The sequence below is a fragment of the Ruditapes philippinarum genome, unplaced genomic scaffold (assembly GCF_026571515.1).
Source record: "Ruditapes philippinarum isolate M1 unplaced genomic scaffold, ASM2657151v2 ctg1388_1_1_1_1, whole genome shotgun sequence".
Lineage (NCBI taxonomy): Eukaryota > Metazoa > Mollusca > Bivalvia > Venerida > Veneridae > Ruditapes > Ruditapes philippinarum.
The window spans coordinates 109,699-131,892 of record NW_026853097.1 but is presented as its reverse complement, the minus strand read 5'-3'; the positions used below and the strand labels follow the sequence as shown (position 1 = coordinate 131,892).

The 22,194-nt window shown below is 31.8% G+C and overlaps 1 protein-coding gene across 1 annotated transcript; it reads right to left on the bottom strand.

Moving 5' to 3' along the window:
- Positions 1-1,044: 1,044 nt before the first annotated feature.
- On the bottom strand, positions 1,045-12,911 carry LOC132733911 (uncharacterized). The gene is made up of 7 exons (XM_060720629.1): positions 12,744-12,911; positions 10,318-10,498; positions 9,909-10,015; positions 9,076-9,180; positions 8,403-8,576; positions 7,904-8,019; positions 1,045-1,194 (listed from the first exon to the last, which is right to left on the bottom strand). Exons 1-7 carry the CDS (start codon positions 12,817-12,819, stop codon positions 1,045-1,047), a joined length of 909 nt encoding a protein of 302 aa, XP_060576612.1. The 5' UTR covers positions 12,820-12,911.
- Positions 12,912-22,194: the final 9,283 nt, after the last annotated feature.

Sequence of the window (22,194 nt, the reverse complement as noted above, 5' to 3'; positions counted from 1 at the left end):
TGGAGGCACATGGGTTCATAAAGGTCAATCTCGTAATCACGTGGTCAAACATTTTGGCAATATGGCGGCCAAGTGCCGAAATTTTTACCTGTCGGAAAGTTCCGAAACTATTAGGTAGTTTATGTTCCTAATAAGATTTTTATTTGTCCATCCTTGGCTTATCAACAGATTATATATCGTTTTATCAAGGTATGCTTCACTTTACTTCGTGGCATGTTCGATAAATAAATACGAGCGTGTCAGATTCCTGGCACGATTATTGGTGGACTTTCCCTACGGGGTTATCTTCAGCGTTCACGTCATGTCATATATATAAACGGGTACGCTGAAGACCTTAAGCTAGAATTATGGATTTGGAACATAATGGATTATGATGTGTTTCATTTACATATTTCATTTGCTAACCCAGATAACTCCACAAATTGAACAATGTTTTAATAATGAGACGGATTAACAGTTTAAAAATCTGGATCATCATAAGTGTAGTCCTGAGTCATGTCATTTAGGAGTTTCGAAGTAGAAAAAATCGGATATACGGAACTGGATAGATACTGGCAATGAAAGAATCTTCAGAAGGGACGTTTATAAATATCTATTCCGAAATTCATAGGAATTCTATTCAGCTTAAAAGTAAGTGTAGATCTAATTTCTAGATATTTTATCCATTTGACTCGGTGTTCTTGTTGCTTATTTTTCTTTTTTTTTTTTTTTTTAAGTTTTTCATCATGCATTGCAACTAAACTGTTACATCTTGTAGATCCAGCTTTGTAAAATAATCATGAAACGACCCCGAGAACCTCATGTATATTTTAGAAACATGACACGTGCTTTCTCCTGTTCATCTTCAAATGCAATGGCTACGGAAAATAAACAACAGAGATTTTCCATAGAGAAATCAAAATTTGCTTTCACAAGAAAAGTAGACATTTTAGAGTAAAATCCTGAAAAATCTCGAGGGTGACTTTTTTTAGTTTACAAAAATAGTTAAATTTTTATTCAACCTCGTTTTGTTAATTCACACCAGGCAAAAGTTCATTTCCATTTTTAATGGGACAGACTATAGTACATGTACTCACATTGTGGAGTTAACACAAACTTCTGTCCACCGTAAGGGACTGATGTTGAACTTTGACCTTGAACGCATTCATTAGGGTACACGGTAGCTTTCACCTGACTGCTCGAACTCACGATTACCTGTAAATAACATACAAGTCTATAATTATTATAATATATTTTAAATATGTGTTTTTTTTTTGTATAAACTCCTTTGTCAATAAATTTCAAAATGAATGACCAAAGTTTTTAGCAAATTATCATTGTATTAGTAATTGTATTTCATTCTTATTGAAAATGTGTGGCTAAAAGAAATATTTAGTTATATTTATGGATATTATCATGTTGCATTTGACTCATGTTTGAATAGAATGTATTAGAATACGTCAGTTATACATAATAATCTGTGCTGTAATTAGCAATCGGAAATTCCGTCAGGTTACGGATGTTGCGTATTTGTTGCTACGTCATTTCCGGGTCTAAACGGAAGGCCGGAAATGGAAAATAAATGAGATATGGCGGAGGCTGATCACGTGATTGCCGAATTATGTCTTGTTTTGAAGGATGTTGCACTTATTCATCATCCCTCATGTACAGACTAAATCAAGCCGAGTCTGCAATTTTCACGGTTACACGACTTACCGGAATCGGCCGAATTACCGGAATCGACCGGAATCGGCGGTGAATTACCGGAATCGACCTGTAACTTTGTAATAATTAAACTTTTTAAGTTTTTTCTTGCAATTTTATAAAATATAAACAATATCAATGATTTATGAAAAGATTTTTATAAATAAAAACGCTTTTGATTAATTTAACAAGAGATCTAATATCGGCGAGCTACTGCCAAACTGCCAGTGACCGGAATCGGCCTGTTATTTCGTTGTTTATGCAACTTTTAATGTTCCTTTTGCATGTTTTTATAAAACCTAAATATTATCATTAATCTTCCTAGAGATTGTGAAAAAAATCGCTTTTAAATAATAATAATAAACAAATATTTATGATCAGCGAAAACGGGCAAACTGCCGGAATCGGCAAAGGATTACCGAAATCGGCCGGTAATTTGCTTATCTTTATACTTTAAACAAAATGTTTGCACCCATGATTATAAATAAACAATAGCAATAATATGTAATCAGATTATTGTCAATAAAATCACTTTTTATTAATTAAACAAGATATTTAATATCGGCGAGTTACTGCCATACTGTCGGAATCGACGAAGGATTACCGGAATCGACGTATAATTTAGTCTATTGTACATTTTTAACGTTTCTGTTGCATTGTTAATATTCGTCTTATAAAATATAAATATTATGAATGATATTTAAAAGTTTCTTTCATTCTTTTATTTTGTAAATTTCAATTCGCCTTTGATGAATAAAGCAAGAGATCGAAGATCGGCGAGTTACATATACTGTCATACAGCCGAAATAGCCGAATGATTACCGGAATCGGCCTGTATTATTGTAATTTATGGACTTTGCAAGAAAAAAATGAAAAACAATATCATTGATATCTAAAAAGATTTCTGAAAATGAAGAATCCTTATTAAATAAATAAACTAGAGATCTAAGGTCGGCGAATTACTGCCATATCGCATATATGCAGTTGTCAGGGCTATCGGACAATTACCGGAATCGGTCTGTTTTTTCCCCCACCAATATTTCAACGTTTAAAAAATAACCTTGAATTATTTTATTAAATACAAACACAATATAAACGATTTTTATAATGTTTTATTGAAATCGGTATTAAATAAGAAGCAAAAGATTTATGAAAAATCGCTGTTATATAATAATAAAAAGATTAATATTGAAGATCGGCAAAAACGGGAAACCTGTCGGAATAGGCGATGGATTACCGGAATCGACCTGTAATTTGGTTATTTGTGAACTTTTTAAATATTTCTTTTGCATGTTTTTATAAGATATAAACATTTTCAACGATATTCATTTTTGTAAGTAAATTCGCTTTTAATTAATAAAACAAGAGACCTAAGATCGGCGAATTACTGTCATACTGCCGATATAGGGGAAGGATGGGCGGGATCAGCCTGTATACTATAGTTTTTTTTATGTTATTATATTAAATGCAAATAATATCATTGATATAAAAAGATTTTTTATGAAATAAAGGTCACTTCTTATTATAAACTAGATGTCTAAGATAGACTAATTACTATCACAGTGCCTGAATTAACAGGTAAATACCGGAATTAGTCTGTTATTTTGTTATATTTCAGCGTTTTAAAAATATCTTGCCATATTTTATTAAATACAAACAATTCAAATGATATTTAATAATATTTATTGTAATCGCTATTACATAATAAACAAGGTGATCTATGATTTCTTCCATACTACCGAATCGACGAGCGATTACCGGAATCGGCTTCACTTCGTCTAGGATTACTGGAATCGATTCTAATTTTGTTATGAACGTGAACTCAATATTATTATTATCATTTAGTTTTGCATGTATTTACAAACATTATCATTGATCTTTTATGGAATAATGCAATATCGTCTTTACATTATATTTTTCAGGACATTGCTAACAGAGGATTGTTTGAAATGACGGATAACAATGGGCCAGTTTAGTCTTTCTTTATGTTTGCAAAACTCAATTCTTGATTTCATAAAGTAGTCGATTTATAATTACATGCAATAATTTTTATTTGAATCTTTATTTAAACAATACAAACCTTATAAAATATTCACATGAAATCAATGTTTTACCAGGCAGTTACTTGACAGTTCATGGTCATTCTGGAGTATCAAATCAATTGTCGTCATTTGCGTTATTGGTGCACCATAAAAATATTACAAAGGATGCGAATAAGTCAATCGTTGAAACATAGATTATTTAGTCTTAAATAGTAAACAAATCATCTATACCCGTAAAGTATAAAACAGTGAGATATGGATGTTAACTATATACGCACAGATGATACTGTCACTTTATTGGAAGTAAACGAGCTGTATATTGGGAGCTGTGTATTGGGAAGTGTGATATACTACAAAACAGTGGGGTGCCAATATACGGTATGCTGATATATTTCATAGTGGGAGGGTCTGTCTGTTACAGAAAGCGTGTTGTTTCGGGGAATGATTACCGGAATCGGCCTGTAATTTTGTTATTTATGAACTTTTAAAAGAAATCTTGCATCTTTTATAAAATATAAACAATGTTAATGTCATGTAAAAATATTTTTATAAATAAAAATCGCTTACGATTAATTAAGCAACATACTTAAGATCAGCTAGTTACTGTCATACTGCCGGAATCGAGGAATGATTACCGGAATCGGCCTGTAATTTTGTTATTCATGAACTTTTAAACATTTATAAAATATAGACAATTAATGACATGTAATAAGATTTTTTTATAAAAAAAAACACATTTGATTCATTAAAACAAGAGATTTAATTATGATCAGCAAGTTACTGTCATCTGGGACATACGATATATCGTATGTTCCAGCTGTCATACTGCTGGAATCGGGGAATTATTACCGGAATCGGCCAGTAATTTTATTTATGAACTTTTTAAGAATTATTAAATACAAACAATATGAATGACATGTACAAAGATTTTTATAAACAAAATCACGCTTTATTAATTAAACTAGATCAGCAAGTTACTGAACTTACTGTCATACTGTCGGAAGGATTGTTATTCGGGTAGTTTGGCAGTAGCTCGCCGATATTAGATCTCTTGTTAAATTAATCAAAAGCGATTTTATTTACGTTTTTTTACATTTCATTGATATTGTATAAAGATGCAAGAACCTTTTTTTTAAATCTTCATTAATAACCAAATTATTATACAGTATGGCAATAACTCGCCGATATTAAATATCTTGTTTAATTAATCATTTATCAATGAGATTTTATTTACAAAAATCTGATTACATATCATTGATATTGTTTATATTTAATCAAAGATGAAAAAATATATATACATCACATTAAAAAAATATTGTGTGTTTATTTGGGATGTTCGCGGAAAATGTCATTATTAATTCAGTGTCATAAGCCAGAGACATAGATGACTACATGTATATATCATAGTCCTTAACTTTAAAAGGATCTTCTTCCATTTTTTATTAATAATTAAATGGGTCAAACGGTTAGAAATTATGCTAAACTTTGAAAAAGAATCTTTAGATCTATACAGGGTGTTTATATTGTTGTTTTGTTTTTACATTGACTAAATCTTAAGTCTTTAAAAATTACGAAGTTCAATAAATCCTATGACTTATTTCATCTACAGCTTGCTGAACAACAGGCATTCTCTAACAGATAGTCTCTCCCACTATGAAATATATCAGCATACCGTATATTGGCACCCCACTGTTTTGTAGTATATCACACTTCCCAATACACAGCTCCCAATATACAGCTCGTTTACTTCCAATAAAGTGACAGTATCATCTGTGCGTATATAGTTAACATCCATATCTCACTGTTTTAAACTTTACGGGTATAGATGATTTGTTTACTATTTAAGACTAAATAATCTATGTTTCAACGATTGACTTATTCGCAATCTTTGTAATATTTTATGGTGCACCAATAACGCAAATTTATGACGACAATTGATTTGATACTCAAGAATGACCATGAACTGTCAAGTAACTGCCTGGTAAAACATTGATTTCATGTAAATATTATTGCATGTTATTATAAATCGACTACTTTATGAAATCAAGAATTGAGTTTTGCAAACATAAAGAAAGAAAGACAAAACTGACCTATTGTTATCCGTCATTTCAAACAATCCTCTGTTAGCAATGTCCTGAAAAAATATAATGTAAAGACGATATTGCATTATTCCATAAAAGATCAATGATAATGTTTGTAAATACATGCAAAAATAAATGATAATAATAATATTGAGTTCACATTCATAACAAAATTAGAACCGATTCCAGTAATCCTAGACGAAGTGAAGCCGATTCCGGTAATCGCTCGTCGATTCGGTAGTATGGAAGAAATCATAGATCACCTTGTTTATTATGTAATAGCAATTGCAATAAATATTTTCAAATATCATTTGAATTGTTTGTATGGCAAGATATTTTTAAAACGCTGAAATATAACCAAAAAAAAACAGACTAATTCCGGTATTTACCTGTTTATTCAGGCACTGTGATAGTAATTAGTCTATCTTAGATATCTAGTTTATAGTAAAAAAGTGATCTTTATTTCTCAAAAAAATCTTCGTAAATCGATGATATTATTTGCATTCAATAAAATAACATAAAAATAACTATATTACAGGCTGATTCCGCCCATCCTTCCCCTATATCGGCAGAATGACAGTAATTCGCCGATCTTAGGTCTCTTGTTTTATTAATCAAAAGCGAATTTATTTACAAAAATGAATATCGTTGAAAATGTTTATATCTTATAAAAATATGCAAAAAAATATTCAAAAAAATCACAAATAACCAAATTACAGGTCGATTCCGGTAATCTATCGCCTATTCCGACAGGTTTCCCGTTTTTGCCGATCTTCAATATTAATCTTTTTATTATTTATAACAGCAATTTTTCATAAATCTTTTGCTTCTTATTTAATACCGATTTCAATAAACATTATAAAAAATCTTTTAAATTGTTTGTATTTAATAAAATAAGTCAAGGTTATTTTTTAAACGTTGAAATATTGGTGGGAAAAACAGACCGATTCCGGTAATTGTCCGATAGCCCTGGCACTGCATATAATTATGCGGAATTATGCGATATGGCAGTAATTCGCCGACCTTAGATCTCTAGCTTATTATTTAATAAGGATTCTTCATTTTCAGAAATCTTTTTAGATATCTATTATATTGTTTGCATTTTTTTCTTGCAAAGTCCATAAATTACAATAATACAGGCCGATTCCGGTAATCATTCGGCTATTTCGGCTGTATGACAGTATATGTAACTCGCCGATCTTCGATCTCTTGCTTTATTAACCAAAGGCGAATTGAAATTTACAAAATAAAAGAATGAAAGAAACTTTTAAATATCATTCATAATATTTATATTTTATAAGACGAATATTAACAATGCAACAGAAACGTTAAAAATGTACAATAGACTAAATTATACGTCGATTCCGGTAATCCTTCGCCGATTCCGACAGTATGGTAGTAACTCGCCGATATTAAATATCTTGTTTAATTAATAAAAGTGATTTTATTGACAATAATCTGATTACATATCATTGCTATTGTTTATTTAATATCAAGGGTGCAAACATTTTGTTTAAAGTATAAAGATAAGCAAATTACAGGCCGATTTCGGTAATCCTTTGCCGATTCCGGCAGTTTGCCCGTTTTCGCTGATCATAAATATTTGTTTATTATTATTATTTAAAAGCGATTTTTTTCACAATCTCTAGGAAGATTAATGATAATATTTAGGTTTTATAAAAACATGCAAAAGGAACATTAAAAGTTGCATAACACAACGAAATAACAGGCCGATTCCGGTCACTGGCAGTTTGGCAGTAGCTCGCCGATATTAGATCTCTTGTTAAATTAATTAAAAGCGATTTTATTTATAAAAATCTTTTCATAAATCATTGATATTGTTTATATTTTATAAAATTGCAAGAAAAAACTTAAAAAGTTTAATTATTACAAAGTTACAGGTCGATTCCGGTAATTCACCGCCGATTCCGGTCGATTCCGGTAATTCGGCCGATTCCGGTAAGTCGTGTAACCCCAATTTTCATGAAATTTTGTTGTGATTAATGCTTCCGAGGGATTACCTTGTTTCCAGATTTTTTTTCTGTTCACTGTTATTTTATTGAGAATAAATTAAATTTAAGAAAAATGTCGACTTACCCAGCATGCTATACTATATGTCGTTGGATTTGAAACAGTAGGGTCGGTATTATATGTGTGCACGTAAACACTCGAGCCGGATGTGACGTAATGTAAGGCTAGCAGATTATTACCACCTGAAAAGATAATTCTTATACGTGTACATTTATATAAAAAAATATACTTACAAATATATGTTAAAATGAAAGTCATACGGACAGATTCGATGCAAATTTAAGGTCTATTAAGGAGTATATCAAATCTTTCACGGGCATATGTATAAGTAAAAAACAAAATAAATATTAGATTGTTCTGTTCTGATTGTTTTAGTACATGTACTTTACGAATAATTACATGTTGTATGTCTAGTTATTTGTAACATTTTAAATAATTTGAAAAACCAGCATATTTTACATTAAATACAATGAAATTTATTTTTCAAATAGCTTATAGAATAAGTATTGTTAACTGTATCTGATCTGTATAAAAAATTGTTCATATACGCGGACAGAAAACTCACTTGTAAAAGCAAGGCTTGTATTTGAGTCTGCATTATTGAAAACCATAAGAGTCTTATTGTCGCAGGAGTCCATGTCCGAACCTGTGACCGTGTTGCCATCTATGTCGGAATATTCGACGCTATAGTTCCCGAGAATAGCATCGGGATAGTTAACGCCGGCGGCTGTCTCGGAACCTGAAGTCAGAAAGTCGTATAGAACAAATTATCACAACGCTCATAATAAATTAGACTATTAATGGAAATGATAATTTTAATTAAAGCGTTACTATTTTACCATTTAGACTTTAATGTAAAATGAGCATATTAAATAATGTCAATAACAAGAACTGCCGTGAGGAAGCGCGCTCGACTATTCTCAGTGATTGACAAGAAAGAAAAGGGGCACAACTCTATAAAAAGGTAATTCAGAGTTAAAGGATCTGTACCCATTATTAAGGATAACAAAAGAGAACAAGTGTATACAGTTTCAACCTATTCTCTTCTGTAGGTTTGGAGATACCAACTTGCACGGACACAAAAGTGATTAATATAAGTTGCAAGAACATGTTTTGCAATCGAGCTAAAATAATTTTGATTAAACTATACCGAGGTTATAGAAGTACCTTATTATACACACAGAGGGAAGGGAAGAACTCTATAAAGTTTTACAAAGTAAATAAAGATTATACTATACCACTTTGAAGAACAATATGTGTATTAATGGCAGTTTCAAAGTTCGAGTTTGTACATGCGCTACTTATATCGCTTGTGAATTGCTCGCCTGTGTTCGAATCCGGTGCTGCGGGTAATTTATATATATAAATGATAAAACATTGAAATATTATTTCAAATAAATTCTTGTATCGCCAAAAGCATCAAAGTTTTGTTGTAACTAAAATATTTTTTCTTCACGGACATAATTTTCTAGTTTCCCACGGTGATACATTATTGTAAAAAGTAGGTGGCCGAATGGTCAAGTTCATTAACTTAAGACCACATGTCTCACAACTCTGAAAGTTCGAACCCCACAAGGGAATTCGGATTACTTTAAATGAGGAAGCTTTCCGGCTAGCTAACGGAACGTCGGTGGTTCTACATAGGTGCCCATTGAGTCTAAAATAAGCATGGAGGAGCACTTGATATATAACTGTGCGAGATACGGTCATAATAAAACACCAATAAACAGGACCTTTATTTAAAGACACATTATGCTTCAGACACGAATAAAATTTTCATTCTTTATATAGACCAAACATGGGTTTCGTAACGATTAGATAATGGAAGATGATTGTTTTCGGGCAAGTACAGCTATATTTTGATTCCATACAGAATACTAAATCACTATGGTTTTACAAAATGCAAAAGAGCAACAGAAGCAAAAGATGATTCAGGAAACAGGCCTATGAGTAACTTTTTAGAACTTTAAAAGAATACTGAAAATGAAAAGCTTTTGAAAAGCGAAAATAAAAACATTTCTGATGCATAATGGGCCTTTAAAGTATCTTTAAGAAAAATCAGTATACTTACGCGTGACAATATAGTACACATAACTGTTGGGAGACACTGCTGTTGTACGTATATCTAAACATGTGTACACATCAATAAAGACAGCGAAAAATATTTCAAACCTCGTTCTGAAATATAAAAAGGAAGCTTTATTTAAAAATAGTGGTAAATTATTGATATTTTTAGGGGAGTCTATTGTACACATCAATAAAGACAGCGAAAAATATTTCAAACTTTGTTCTGAAATATAAAAAAAAATGGAAGTTTGATTTAAAAATAGTGGTAAATTATTGATATTTCAAAGGGGAGGCTCAATTTCTGGCTACATTTGCCGTTTCATCCGCCAATACATGACATAGACTCATTTGTCGAAAATAAATCGTAAATTTAAGTGAAAACATAATTCTACAAACCGAAGATTGAATCTTACCCGAGAATATACTGCGTCCCGGAACTACTTTTACAGTCGAGCGTGGCTGTAGTAAGTGACCTTGAAAGGTCAGCTTTAAAGTTAGATATGGTAGAAAAGGTACCATCATCTGACACCGTCCACGTGCCGCGTGTGCTTGATACCCATGTCCCAGCTGAGAGAGGCAAGAGACATCCTTCCACTAAAAATATCCAGAATTAAACATATCATTATCAAATACGAGTACCAATCTAAACAGCTTTATTGAGACACTTGTCTTTACTTTAAATATGATTAAATATTATCATATAGTTCATAAGAAAATAAATACTTCCATCTTCCTGTTAGATAACAAGTTAAGCTTAAACTTTTCATCTTTTAACTAACATAGTTCTGTTGTGTTTAACTAACATAGAGAAGTATGTGCAAAATATGTATTGGATTTTCTCTAATATTTTTGTGATCGTTTTAAGAGTGTGATTTTCTATCTTAACTGGAGAAATAAAAGCTTACATGGTTCTTGTGCATTATTTTAAGCTCCTTGAGTAGAACCATTGACTTTTCGCAAGCAAAAATGTCGAATTTTAAAGTTATTGATATAGTATTTTATAAATACATGTACGAGGAATGATCCACAAATACCCGAAGTTAAGCCATAATTTGAAATCAGATGATATACAAGAACCCACTATGAAAATTAAAAAATGGTAGAGGGAGTATTTCGACGACATGAAGACATTACAATCACTTGTAAATTTGGTTAGTACATGCATATAAATAAGCAACAGCAATTAAGGTGTTATGGCTTTCCTTTTAAATTTTGGTTATGTGTTGGATTTTTTTAAGTCACACCGACATGGTAGTGGTCATATTATGGTGACTGTCCCGTTTACTGGGGAACGGAGACTTCAGTTGCCCGTCCGTGCTTTTTCAGACACGAGCGAGCACCCTAGTAGAACCATTGACTCTCAGTAAGCCAGCTGGATAGTTTCCTTACATAAAACTATAGAAAGTCCATGGTGGGATTCGATCACGTAGCGGTATTTAAGTTCATGAATAAATTAGAACAATAATATCTAGGAAATAAAATCAGTAGATAATTATTCATATCGGACTGACTTAACCAAATAAATTCGAACCATACATTGAAATGTAAAAGATATAATAAAGATTATATCTTTTTCACTTAATTAAACTCAATTAAAGATCAAATAAAACTTACCTCCTATTCAAAATAAAACATCATGCTGACAGACCTACCTGATAGTATTGTAAATAATCCATGAAATAGTGATAAAATAATTAATTTGTCCATGTTTTCTCCATTAAAAATTTCATTGGTCTATATCCTAAGGAAACGTATACTGACCCCCCTTAAATGTGTTGCTATTTAGTTGACGTTTTTATCATTTTATTTGTCGGCACATATTTATAAAATAAATCAATAATGGTCATTAAATAACTATTAAGAAAAATAACAGCCTATGTTCAAGGACATTTATATTTGACATGAAATCTATTATTCGTATTTGTTATTTAGTTTTGCTTAAACCGATACAAATAAAAGTTCGTTTACAGGACTTCAAATATTTCGCACATTAGATAACGCTTCTTGATGGTGCAGATTATTAATGCCTACCCGCGCGAGTAGTGTAGTTAAGAGAGTTGAAGAAAATGGAAAAGGTTTTAAGGAGAATTGAAGAAAATGGAAAAGGTTTAACAGGTATTTTTTTTTTCATTATGTCATAGTTAAATCATGTATAAGCAGAATGAAAACTGTAAAACAGATTTTTCTAAACGTTTTTTTAACAATATCTTAAAATATGTATTATGATATCATAAAAAATACAATCACGGAAAGGGGTCTGTTTTCAAGTAATCTGCCATTTCTTTTCTTGTCAGTTAAAGGACAGATAACTTAATCCTTAGTCTCACACACCTCATTTATACAATTGATAGAGGATAAAGAGACGACGATGACAATTCTTTAATAATGGTATTTGAAAAAAGGGCAAAGATAAGGATATTGAAACAAACTACTTTTCACTAATTACTAATTACGTTTGACAGGAAATCAGCTACATAATAAAAAGTAGAAAAATAAGACTATATGATTATCTTTTTTTTTTGTAATAAGCAGGTTCTAAAACAAGCTCAATGTTTCCCATTTCTCCTCGTTATATGTTTTTGATACTCTTAAAATATTTAAAATGTCCTGTAGGCTATTCTTCATACTGTACAATGTTACCTTCTTAGTTATGAAATAGTGTTTGTATAAGAACAATGTAACCTTCTTAGTTATGACATAACATTTAATTTTCATTGACATTATAAATTTCCATTGTTCCGTTTAGCATCAATATTTTTTCACATTAAAATATTTGATGTTATGCTAAACAATACTTATAGAAATTTGATAGTAATAATATAGATTTATGGCTGTATACCAGAGTAGGCAATTTCTTGTTTGCAGTTTGTGTAGTTATTGAATGACAACGCCGTTTTATTCGTGCACATGTCCATAGTATCCTTCCACTGTCCCCGTACTTGTCATGTACTTATAGTCCGCTGAGAATAACAATTTGTCTGGGAAAGTGATTGCAGCAGAGTCGGCCATTCCTATAGTTCATCGAAGTATATGTTATTGATATTCAAATATTCAAATAAATATCCAATGATGGAATACGCCAGAGCAATTGATAGACGTAATATGTATGTTTTTAAGTTAATCATACAAGAAAAATATAAACAAGCAAATACCAGTAATGTGTGAAAGCCTAAATTTCAAACCATGGTCAGACAAGAATATACATAAACAAGATTGGTAAATATACATATTTATTTGCACAATCAATAACTCCAATGTTATCTTTAACTGTTATTTAGTATTTACTGGTTATGCACAGATAGTCCTGCTTTTTTTTGATATTGAATTGTTCCTAGTTTGTTCCTCTAGATGTAAGGTAAAAAAGTTGGCCTGAGCGAAAGGATATACGACTACTGTAACTCTAGACTTTGAGATAATTGACTAATAACTTTCGTTTAAACAGGGTTTAAATATACTTACTCTATCCATGCACATTTGGTAAGAAGGAAATGTAAAATCTGTAATAAAGAATAGAAGCAGAAAATAAACCGTACGAATTAATTTGTATTCTGTAGTTTTAAAGAATTGAAACCGTTGTCATAAGATGTTTCACAAGAACGTGGAACTCTAGGGTCGGTATACTAACTGACGTATCACATATTGCACTATCAGCTGAGAACCATAACCGCTCGTATCCAGCGTTCGGTTGTTGAACTAAAATTTTATTATGCATTTAATATTCTTTTTAAGTAAAAGTTAAAGTTTATTGGTACGTATTTACAAAATTAAATTGGTCAGGCGCGGCGCATTCGCGTGATCAATTTTATTTCGTAAATACGTACTAATGAATTTTAAACAGCTTAAAATTTTTATAAACAGTCGATTTACTAGACTGATTAACAGTTTGCCGGTTTACCAAATACTGCAAATTTATTGGACAAAAAACAAATTTCAAACACTAAAGGCACATTATGCCACAAAAATCAATATTTATTGAATACTTTAGAAATGTCAAACATGTGTTTATTTGTGTTAAAATAATGGATTTAAGGCATGTTAGATGTTGAACAGGTTGAATCTGCAGTAATGTGTCGTAAAGGTAAAAAATCTAAACAATGTAGTATTTTGATTTCCATGCAAAATGCTAATTCATTATAATTATACCAATTGCAAACCAATTTTCCAATTTCCAATTTTATTGCATGAAACATTATACAATGTTTATAGCAAATTAACAATATAAACATATATACATTATACCAATTGCAAACAAATCAAAAGAAAAAAAGATAGTTCGTCTATATAGCCAAAAAGTACATTTTCTCATTTTGGAAACGGTAATAAGATACCAAACATTTTAAGTTTTTGTGAAATAAAAATGATTTTTATTAGTATTTCTTGAGCATAATGAACCTTTAAAAAAAGAAAACGTGAAAATTATAATACAAATAATACAACAAGATTATGTCAGTGCATTAAAATGTTATATCAAAAAAGGGTAATTTATAAATCAAGACATAAAAGATAACTCGTGTGAAGAAATAATTTAAATACAATAAAACAGGGAGAAAAACATATACAAAAACATAATAATTGTTTATTTAATTAATGATTACATACATTTCATTTACTATCTTCCAGTTTATAAGTGAAACAGTTTATTGTAATCCTATCTAATTATGTTCCACTACATACCTTGTTGTAACTTATAACTGTAAGTAAGTAAGTAAGTAAGTAAATATTTTATTATAGTGACATGTGTATGACAGTTTACAAATAACGAAATTAAATAATTTAACATAACACCCGGCCCAATGGACCAATAAGTCACCTGAAACATATATTCATTATGAATAGTTCATATGAAATTACTATACTGTACACATCATCAATATTGATGGATAAATATTCCAACGATTAAACAAAGATTTCCCCTTTTTAGATAAGCATTTACAAGGTATTTAGCAACTTTTTGTGTAAATTTACAACAAGATATTTCATTTTCATATCATCGTTCATCTTCATTAAATCTGCATTCATAAATTGTTCACTAAAACTGTCTACTATGATGTTGTTGTAAAAGGGACATACGATTAAAAAGTGCTTTTCAACTTGCATATATTATATATCATATTCTATTTTATTATCATTTTATTTTTTTATTGTACAAAACAAACAAATTCTCTGCTCTGGTGTTTCACTTATATAACGTCCAGTTTCAATCCTTAACGGTAGAATGCCACACCTAAATTGAGATAACATTGATCTTTCATTTTTATTCAAATTTAACTGTACATATTTTTCTGTTATAAAATTGTCCTTAAGGGTAACATAGGTTCGTAATTTCGGTACTTTTTGTATGTCAGTTTTCCAAATATCCGTATAATATTGAGTTATCCTGGTCTTAACGTAATCTAAGCTTATAACGGTTTTGTTCTCAAAATGACTGACCAAGTTCAATTTTGTCATAACTGTTTTAACGTCACTGCACCAATTATTACTGCATTTATTGTAGTCCATGTTGAAGACGCGTTTAGTAATCCTATTATCATTGAATAAAATAAGCCTATTCCAATATCGTATTATTGATACCCAACGGCGATAGTTACTTGGTAGCCATCCCGTGTCTCCAGTGAGTGCAAGTTTTGGGGCGAAACGGTGAACACCGAGATAATAGCGTATAGCACGGTATTGTATATTGTCTATTGATTGGTAATGTTTGAATCCCCATACAGAAGCACAATAGTCTAAGATTGGTATCACACATGATTCGAACAGTTTTGTAAATGATTTATATCCACAATCTTTATAGTTATGAATTTTAGAAATAATATTTCCCAATGCACGACCAGCACCTTTTGCCAAAGCTTCACAGTGATATGAAAAATCCCCTTTATCATTAAGAACAACACCAAGATACTTATATCGATCCACTGTTTCGAGAATATTTTCACCTACATGGAAACTAAATGTAGTCTGCACAGCACGAGATTTTCTAAAATGCATGCACTTGCTTTTCTCTGTATTTATAAGCACACGCCACTTTTTACACCAGCAATGTAGTACATTAAGCATGGCTTGTAAATTTTCTTCGTTTTCGGCTATCAAACATATATCGTCTGCGTATAAGAGAATAGATAGTTTTGTGTCATCGTCGATGCTGACCCCAATGTCAAGGTCGTTTATTTCTTTTACCAGGTCATTAGCAAATATCGCGAAAATTGTTGGCGATAAATTGTCTCCCTGCTTGAGGCCATTGTCACATGAGAACCATTCTGTTAGTTTATTGTTAATACGGACACATGACGTAGATTGAGCATAAATACTTTTGATTGAGATGTACATTTTACCATCTATGTGATTGAGGAGTAACTTATAGAGCATCATATCTCTATCAATAAAGTCAAAGCACTTTCGCAAGTCAATAAATGCTGTAAATATTTTGTCATTATTACGAACGATGCTATTCAGTGTGAAGACATGATCTTCACATGATCGATTTCTTCTAAATCCATTTTGCTCATCCGCTAAAATGTCATTCTGTTATAAAAATTTCGTTAAGCGTTTATTCATAAATGAGCTGTACAGCTTACTGACACATGACAACAGGCTAATACCTCTGTAATTCATTGGTAAACGTTTATCTGACGAACTGTCCTTTAAAATTGGACAAATAATAGCTTTTCGCCAGCTAGACGGTATTATGCTAGTATCAAACACTAATTGAAAGAGTTGTTGTAAAACTCCTATAACAGGGGGGAATTTAAGTAACACTATAGGAATTTTGTCATATCCGGTGGCAGATTTTTGATTTCGCATGCATAATGATGCTAGTTATTTCATCAATAGTAATATTACTATTCAACACTTCGCTTGCTCATATATAATGGATCATTCAAATTGTTTTCAATAAGAAAGTTTGTGTGTTTTTGCTTGAATGTAATGGGTATCATCAAATGCATCCTGGTCCTGGTTTGAACATGCGTATAAATTCTGAAAGTCTATCCTCCATTTCTCAAATACTATATCCTCATTATTTATCGGGACGCCATTACTATCAATTATTTCAATAGGTATAGCAGTGTCTTTCTAGGGCCTAAACGTTTTATTATTTCCCAGAAATCTTTGGGATTGCTTGAGCACATATCTTCAATTTCAGTAGCCATAGTTCTCCTGTATTCGCGTTCACTTCGTCGCAGCACTTTATCAAACTCATTTCTTGATTCAATGTACTCGCGTCGTAATACCGTTTTGATGTGTCGATTCCCTGTGCATTTTAGGAAAATCCGTTCCTTATTGTGCATAATATTCCAAAGTTCTGTTAATGTTTGATTCCAATAAGGTTTTTTGGTGCGAAGTCTTTTATTTGTACATTTTGATGCACTATATTTCGGTATTTGTGATTTCATTTCCGTAATGATAACGTCACATAGATTTTCGTATATCAAGTCAATATCTTGTTGGTTTTCTCGACAGCGTTCAATTTGTGAAATAATTTCTAGTAAAGCTAATCTAGATAACTCGTTATTTCATAAAGTCTTCGGGTATTTTGTGTAGCTTTAATCGTGCACTATTAATTTCCGGATATTTTGACTGTTCATGTGTGGGTTGATAGACAGACAACCGTAATTCGGTCAATAGAACGCAATGATCCGGTAAACGTGATCTCACTCCTAATAACCCGTGAAGACTGTATTTTCAACAATAGAATTTGACAGTTACTGTCTGGAAATTTAAAACAATTATGAAAAAACATCGTGCGGTACACACATATAGTCCACTACTGCTTTACCTTTACGGGATATAGAGGTATAATTATCATGTGATTCGTCGAATCTACCGTTAAGGACGCAACATTTGGCTTCGTTTAAGAATTCTAGCAACTCATGACCATGCTGTGTTAGGCCACATACAATGCTGATTAATAGATTTATCTATAATTTTTCGTTTAGGAATGGTATCAATATCGTCCAATATGTCGGATAGGGATCAAATACGGGAATTAAAGTCTGCCGCTATAATTATACTGTCTGCCTCACTATTCATGTATATCTGCGCTAGTAAATGTGAATAAAAACCTTGCGCATCGCGACCTCTGGAAGAGTTTTCCGGTGGTAGATAACATGAAAAACACTATTAATTCGTAACCTGTTACTATATGTACCAGCTTTAAACCTAGTATCCCATCTACAGTTTTATCAATAACTGATATATCAAAATTTTCTTGAATACGTTGATGCACTAATATACCTACGCCGCCAGAAGACTTAGGAGCATTTCTATGTATTTCCAAGCGATTAAATCCGTACCAAGTATAATCCTCAACACTTATTACAGATTGATTTGCTAAATGTGTTTCACATATAGAAAATATATCCGCATTCACACACTTTATTAGACGTTGACGTAACTCGTTGTTTTCATTAGTCCAACCACACACGTTTAGATGCGCTATTTTAATCAATTCATTAAGCCGGGGTGATTCCTAGTCATTATGTTGTTGTTGTTGTTGTTGTCGAGTTCTAATACGTCCGTTGGCGTCCACACGTAGATCGCATCCTCCAGGTAATTTGCGGAGTATTGTTCTGGCGTTAAGCTCTATTAGGCGTTCGGCGTGAGATTTACTACTCTTAATGTATACAGCTTTGTAGTTCTCCGTGTCTTTTAGTTTCATTTTGTTACAAAGCACCATAATTTTTTCTTCTGTGTTTTGGAAGCTTATTTTCACTAACGGCGGTCTATTATTATATCTGGCCCGGATTCTCGTTGCTCCCGTTATCAACACATTGGATGATACTTGTTCGCCTAGACATTTAATGATGTCCTCTGCCTTTTGTATGAGGTCCTCGCCTTCGGTAACAGGTAATCCGGCAACAACAACACAGCGATCAGGGTCATTCAAGGGATTGCCATGCCATGTACTGTTATTCGTGTTGTATGTCTCAAAGTTGTTTCCCGAAGGCAAATCTGGTTTCGACTCTATTTTCTCAAGCCGTGATTGCATTGATTGAACCGTTTTAAGTATATGATCGATACGGTTGCTCTCACGAGACAAATCCATTGATAACTCGTCACGTAAGGCCCTGACTTTTGTGTCAATGTTTTCCACTAAATCTGTTTTAAACTTTTCTAGTTTCGACTCAAACATGCGTCTCATACCATCTTGGCTCTTCTGCAGGTCTGACACGGCCATGAGTAACGTATCTAGCTTTTGGGACATATCATTGTTATTCTGTTTTTGTGTAATGAAATCATTAGGTCCACCTGAGGCCATGTTTCCACATTTAGTTATTATATCCGAATTATTATCTTTGTTCATACTAGTAGATAACCCTTGATCTTTAATGCTGTTTGTTTCTTCTTCAAATTCATATAAAACTGAATTTGTGTCTCTAAGGATATCACTTACATTTTTTGTGTCCGATATATTCAAAATATCCAAAATTTCATTTGCCGGGCCTCCGGTCTTTATTTGTTTACTCGCATTTGAAATATCATCCGATTCACTACCACTACTTCCTCGGTTTTTCCTCTTTTTATTATGATTTTTCTTAGTCATATTACTCCATGAACACTATAATGTTACATTTAATTATATTTTCACCATAAAATTCCATTGAAAAATGTTTATTTATCCGTTTTCTGATAATTTTATCGAGAGCGCCAAAATATGCGTCCATTCAATCACGTGACTTAATAATCCAATTTTTTCCAATAGAGCAATTAAAAGATCATTACCATTTAATGTCTAGACGAAACATAAGTTATATCTTCCGTCTACAATTTCATATATATATAACTATATAACCTACCTAAATTTAATATATATATTGATAAAAGATATATATATATCCCTAAATTGTCCTTATTGGATAAACGATATAATCAATAATCAAAAATACTAAACAAGAGCTGTAACGAGCTTTGACCTCTGATTGTTGATTGCAAATGCGAAATGCTTAAGCTTTGCTTTGTGTAAACTTACAAATCAAAGTTTTAGTGACACACATTATTGAGCTGATGTAATCATTCGGAGTCTTCGTGATACACATTAAGACAATGTAAATATTGAAGGCATTTTCAATACAAAACAATATGTCACTTTGTTGATTTAAGAAATCTATCTATCTCAAATCTTCTCTCCTTTCAGAACTAGTGTGCTAGAATCTGAACTGTCAACACATTCCCACGAGCTTCGCTGCTCATTAAAAACAGTGACGCCCAAACCATTCATTGTCGTCATGTCAAATGTGATTGTGCCACGTGTGCTGTCGAGCCATGTTGAACTTGCAAATGGCGAAGGTATGTTACACTGAACATTTGCTATATAAAAACAAACAGAAACAAAGTTCTAAACGAATCTTAATAGTTTCGCGCTTTTTTAATTTTGTTTTAAAAATGTTCGAACTGTCGAGGTGATTTACGACAGACGGTAGTGCTCACATACATTAAATTTTAATAAACTTCATATAACTTTGCTGACTAGTTTAAGGGGGCGTGGGTAATGTCGTTGACTCCAAACGACTTGCCCCTCACCGCTGTGGGTTCGAATCCCGTCAGGGACTTTCGAAACTTCATGTGTGGCAGCTTCAACATAAAATAATCATTCAATGGTGAAACACGACCCAATTTTAATCTGATAACTCAAACTAAACATTTTACCCGTTTACAAGAAACACAAAACATTAAGCATCATGACTTAATTATCTTTTTTATTTATTTATTCATCAAACACATTTGTTTTACTGCATGAGCATTTTGTGAAAAAAGCTGTTTTCATTGAAAAGTCTCTTGTTACGAGTTCAAATTGATATGAAACTATAAAATAATGCTACAATACTGTACAAACTTAGCACAAATGTTGACTGGACCATAGCAATTTTAACGGCATACTCAATCTTAAATTTCCTGTTACCATGGCAACAAGGGGACATCTCAAAATTTCCAAAAATCACTATCTTGCTTTGATTTTTTGCCAAAACTTATAGTCACTTACAATTATCCGAATGTCTCGCAATTATAGTGGCGGTAACAATTTTAATCCTGAGTTCTAATTTCATTGCTTGGGACAGAATAAGAACATTAAAATGCAACTTACTTTAAATTTAAATGTCATGTTGTACTAGATAAAAGCAAACAAATTTATACAGGTACACTACAAGTTTCCTGTGAATAGAAATGACATTGCTGCACTTAGAATTTTTTGTAAGAGTCCAAAGCTTACCGCGACAAAGACTGTTTCAGTTCTTGTAAGCTACGGGACAAGCACAGCCTGAAACAGTGGATCAGGCTAAGAATCTCCTGTAATCTCTGATCGATAGATTCAACTTTTAAATGAACATTTCCTGGAAGTCGCATTATGCCAATATATCTCCAAATAATTAGAATGTTCTTACTTTTATCTCATATAATCCATGAACTGCTCTGCTGGACCAAATTTTGTAACGGATTACATTAATATGTAACACATGTCACCAATGTAATCGCACTCATAATAGGTATTACAAACGTGTAAAGGAAAATCAACTAATATGTTACATTTTTGTTACAAATGTGATCGCACTAACAACAGGTGTTACAAACTTGTAAAGGAAATGTAGCGTATATGTTACATTTTTGGTACAAATGCAATCGATGCCGACTTTTGAATAGAAGTCACATCCTTAAGAGGGAAAATTTCAATATACAAGAGGAACAAAATGTGCATTTTAACAACTGAATCACATTTGTAACACTAAGCCCCAATATGTTTTGTTACATGTTTGGTTTGGTCATTAAATCAAGTTGTTTTATAGGGATGAAAGGTGTTGAATGCATGGTTCTAGAATATTTCCACCATATGATACAGTTGGTTTCCAAACCGTGGATACGGTTGAATGAAATATTCTTCCCGTTAATGTCATTTATTTATTTTTTAATGAAGATTGCGGATATAGATATAGAAATAAAGGATTTAACGCAAGTACAGTGGATGCAAAGGCATGTAACAAAAAAACAAACAACATACATAATCATATAATCAATTAATTATCACTAATATCTATTAGAAATACTAATATTGGAAAGTATAACACAAACACATTATTGCAAATCATAAACAACATGCATATTTGAAAGTATATATACACAGCATATACTGTTAAAATTCTAAAATATTTGTTGATCTTAATAACGTCAAAATCAACAAGAAATGACAAACGACACATATGCCCCCCTTCCTAGCCCTTGACTCATATTATTGGTAGCTTTGTTATAGAAACTTGCCATAATTGGGTACATGGGAAAGTGTTCAGTTATGAAAAAATAAACAA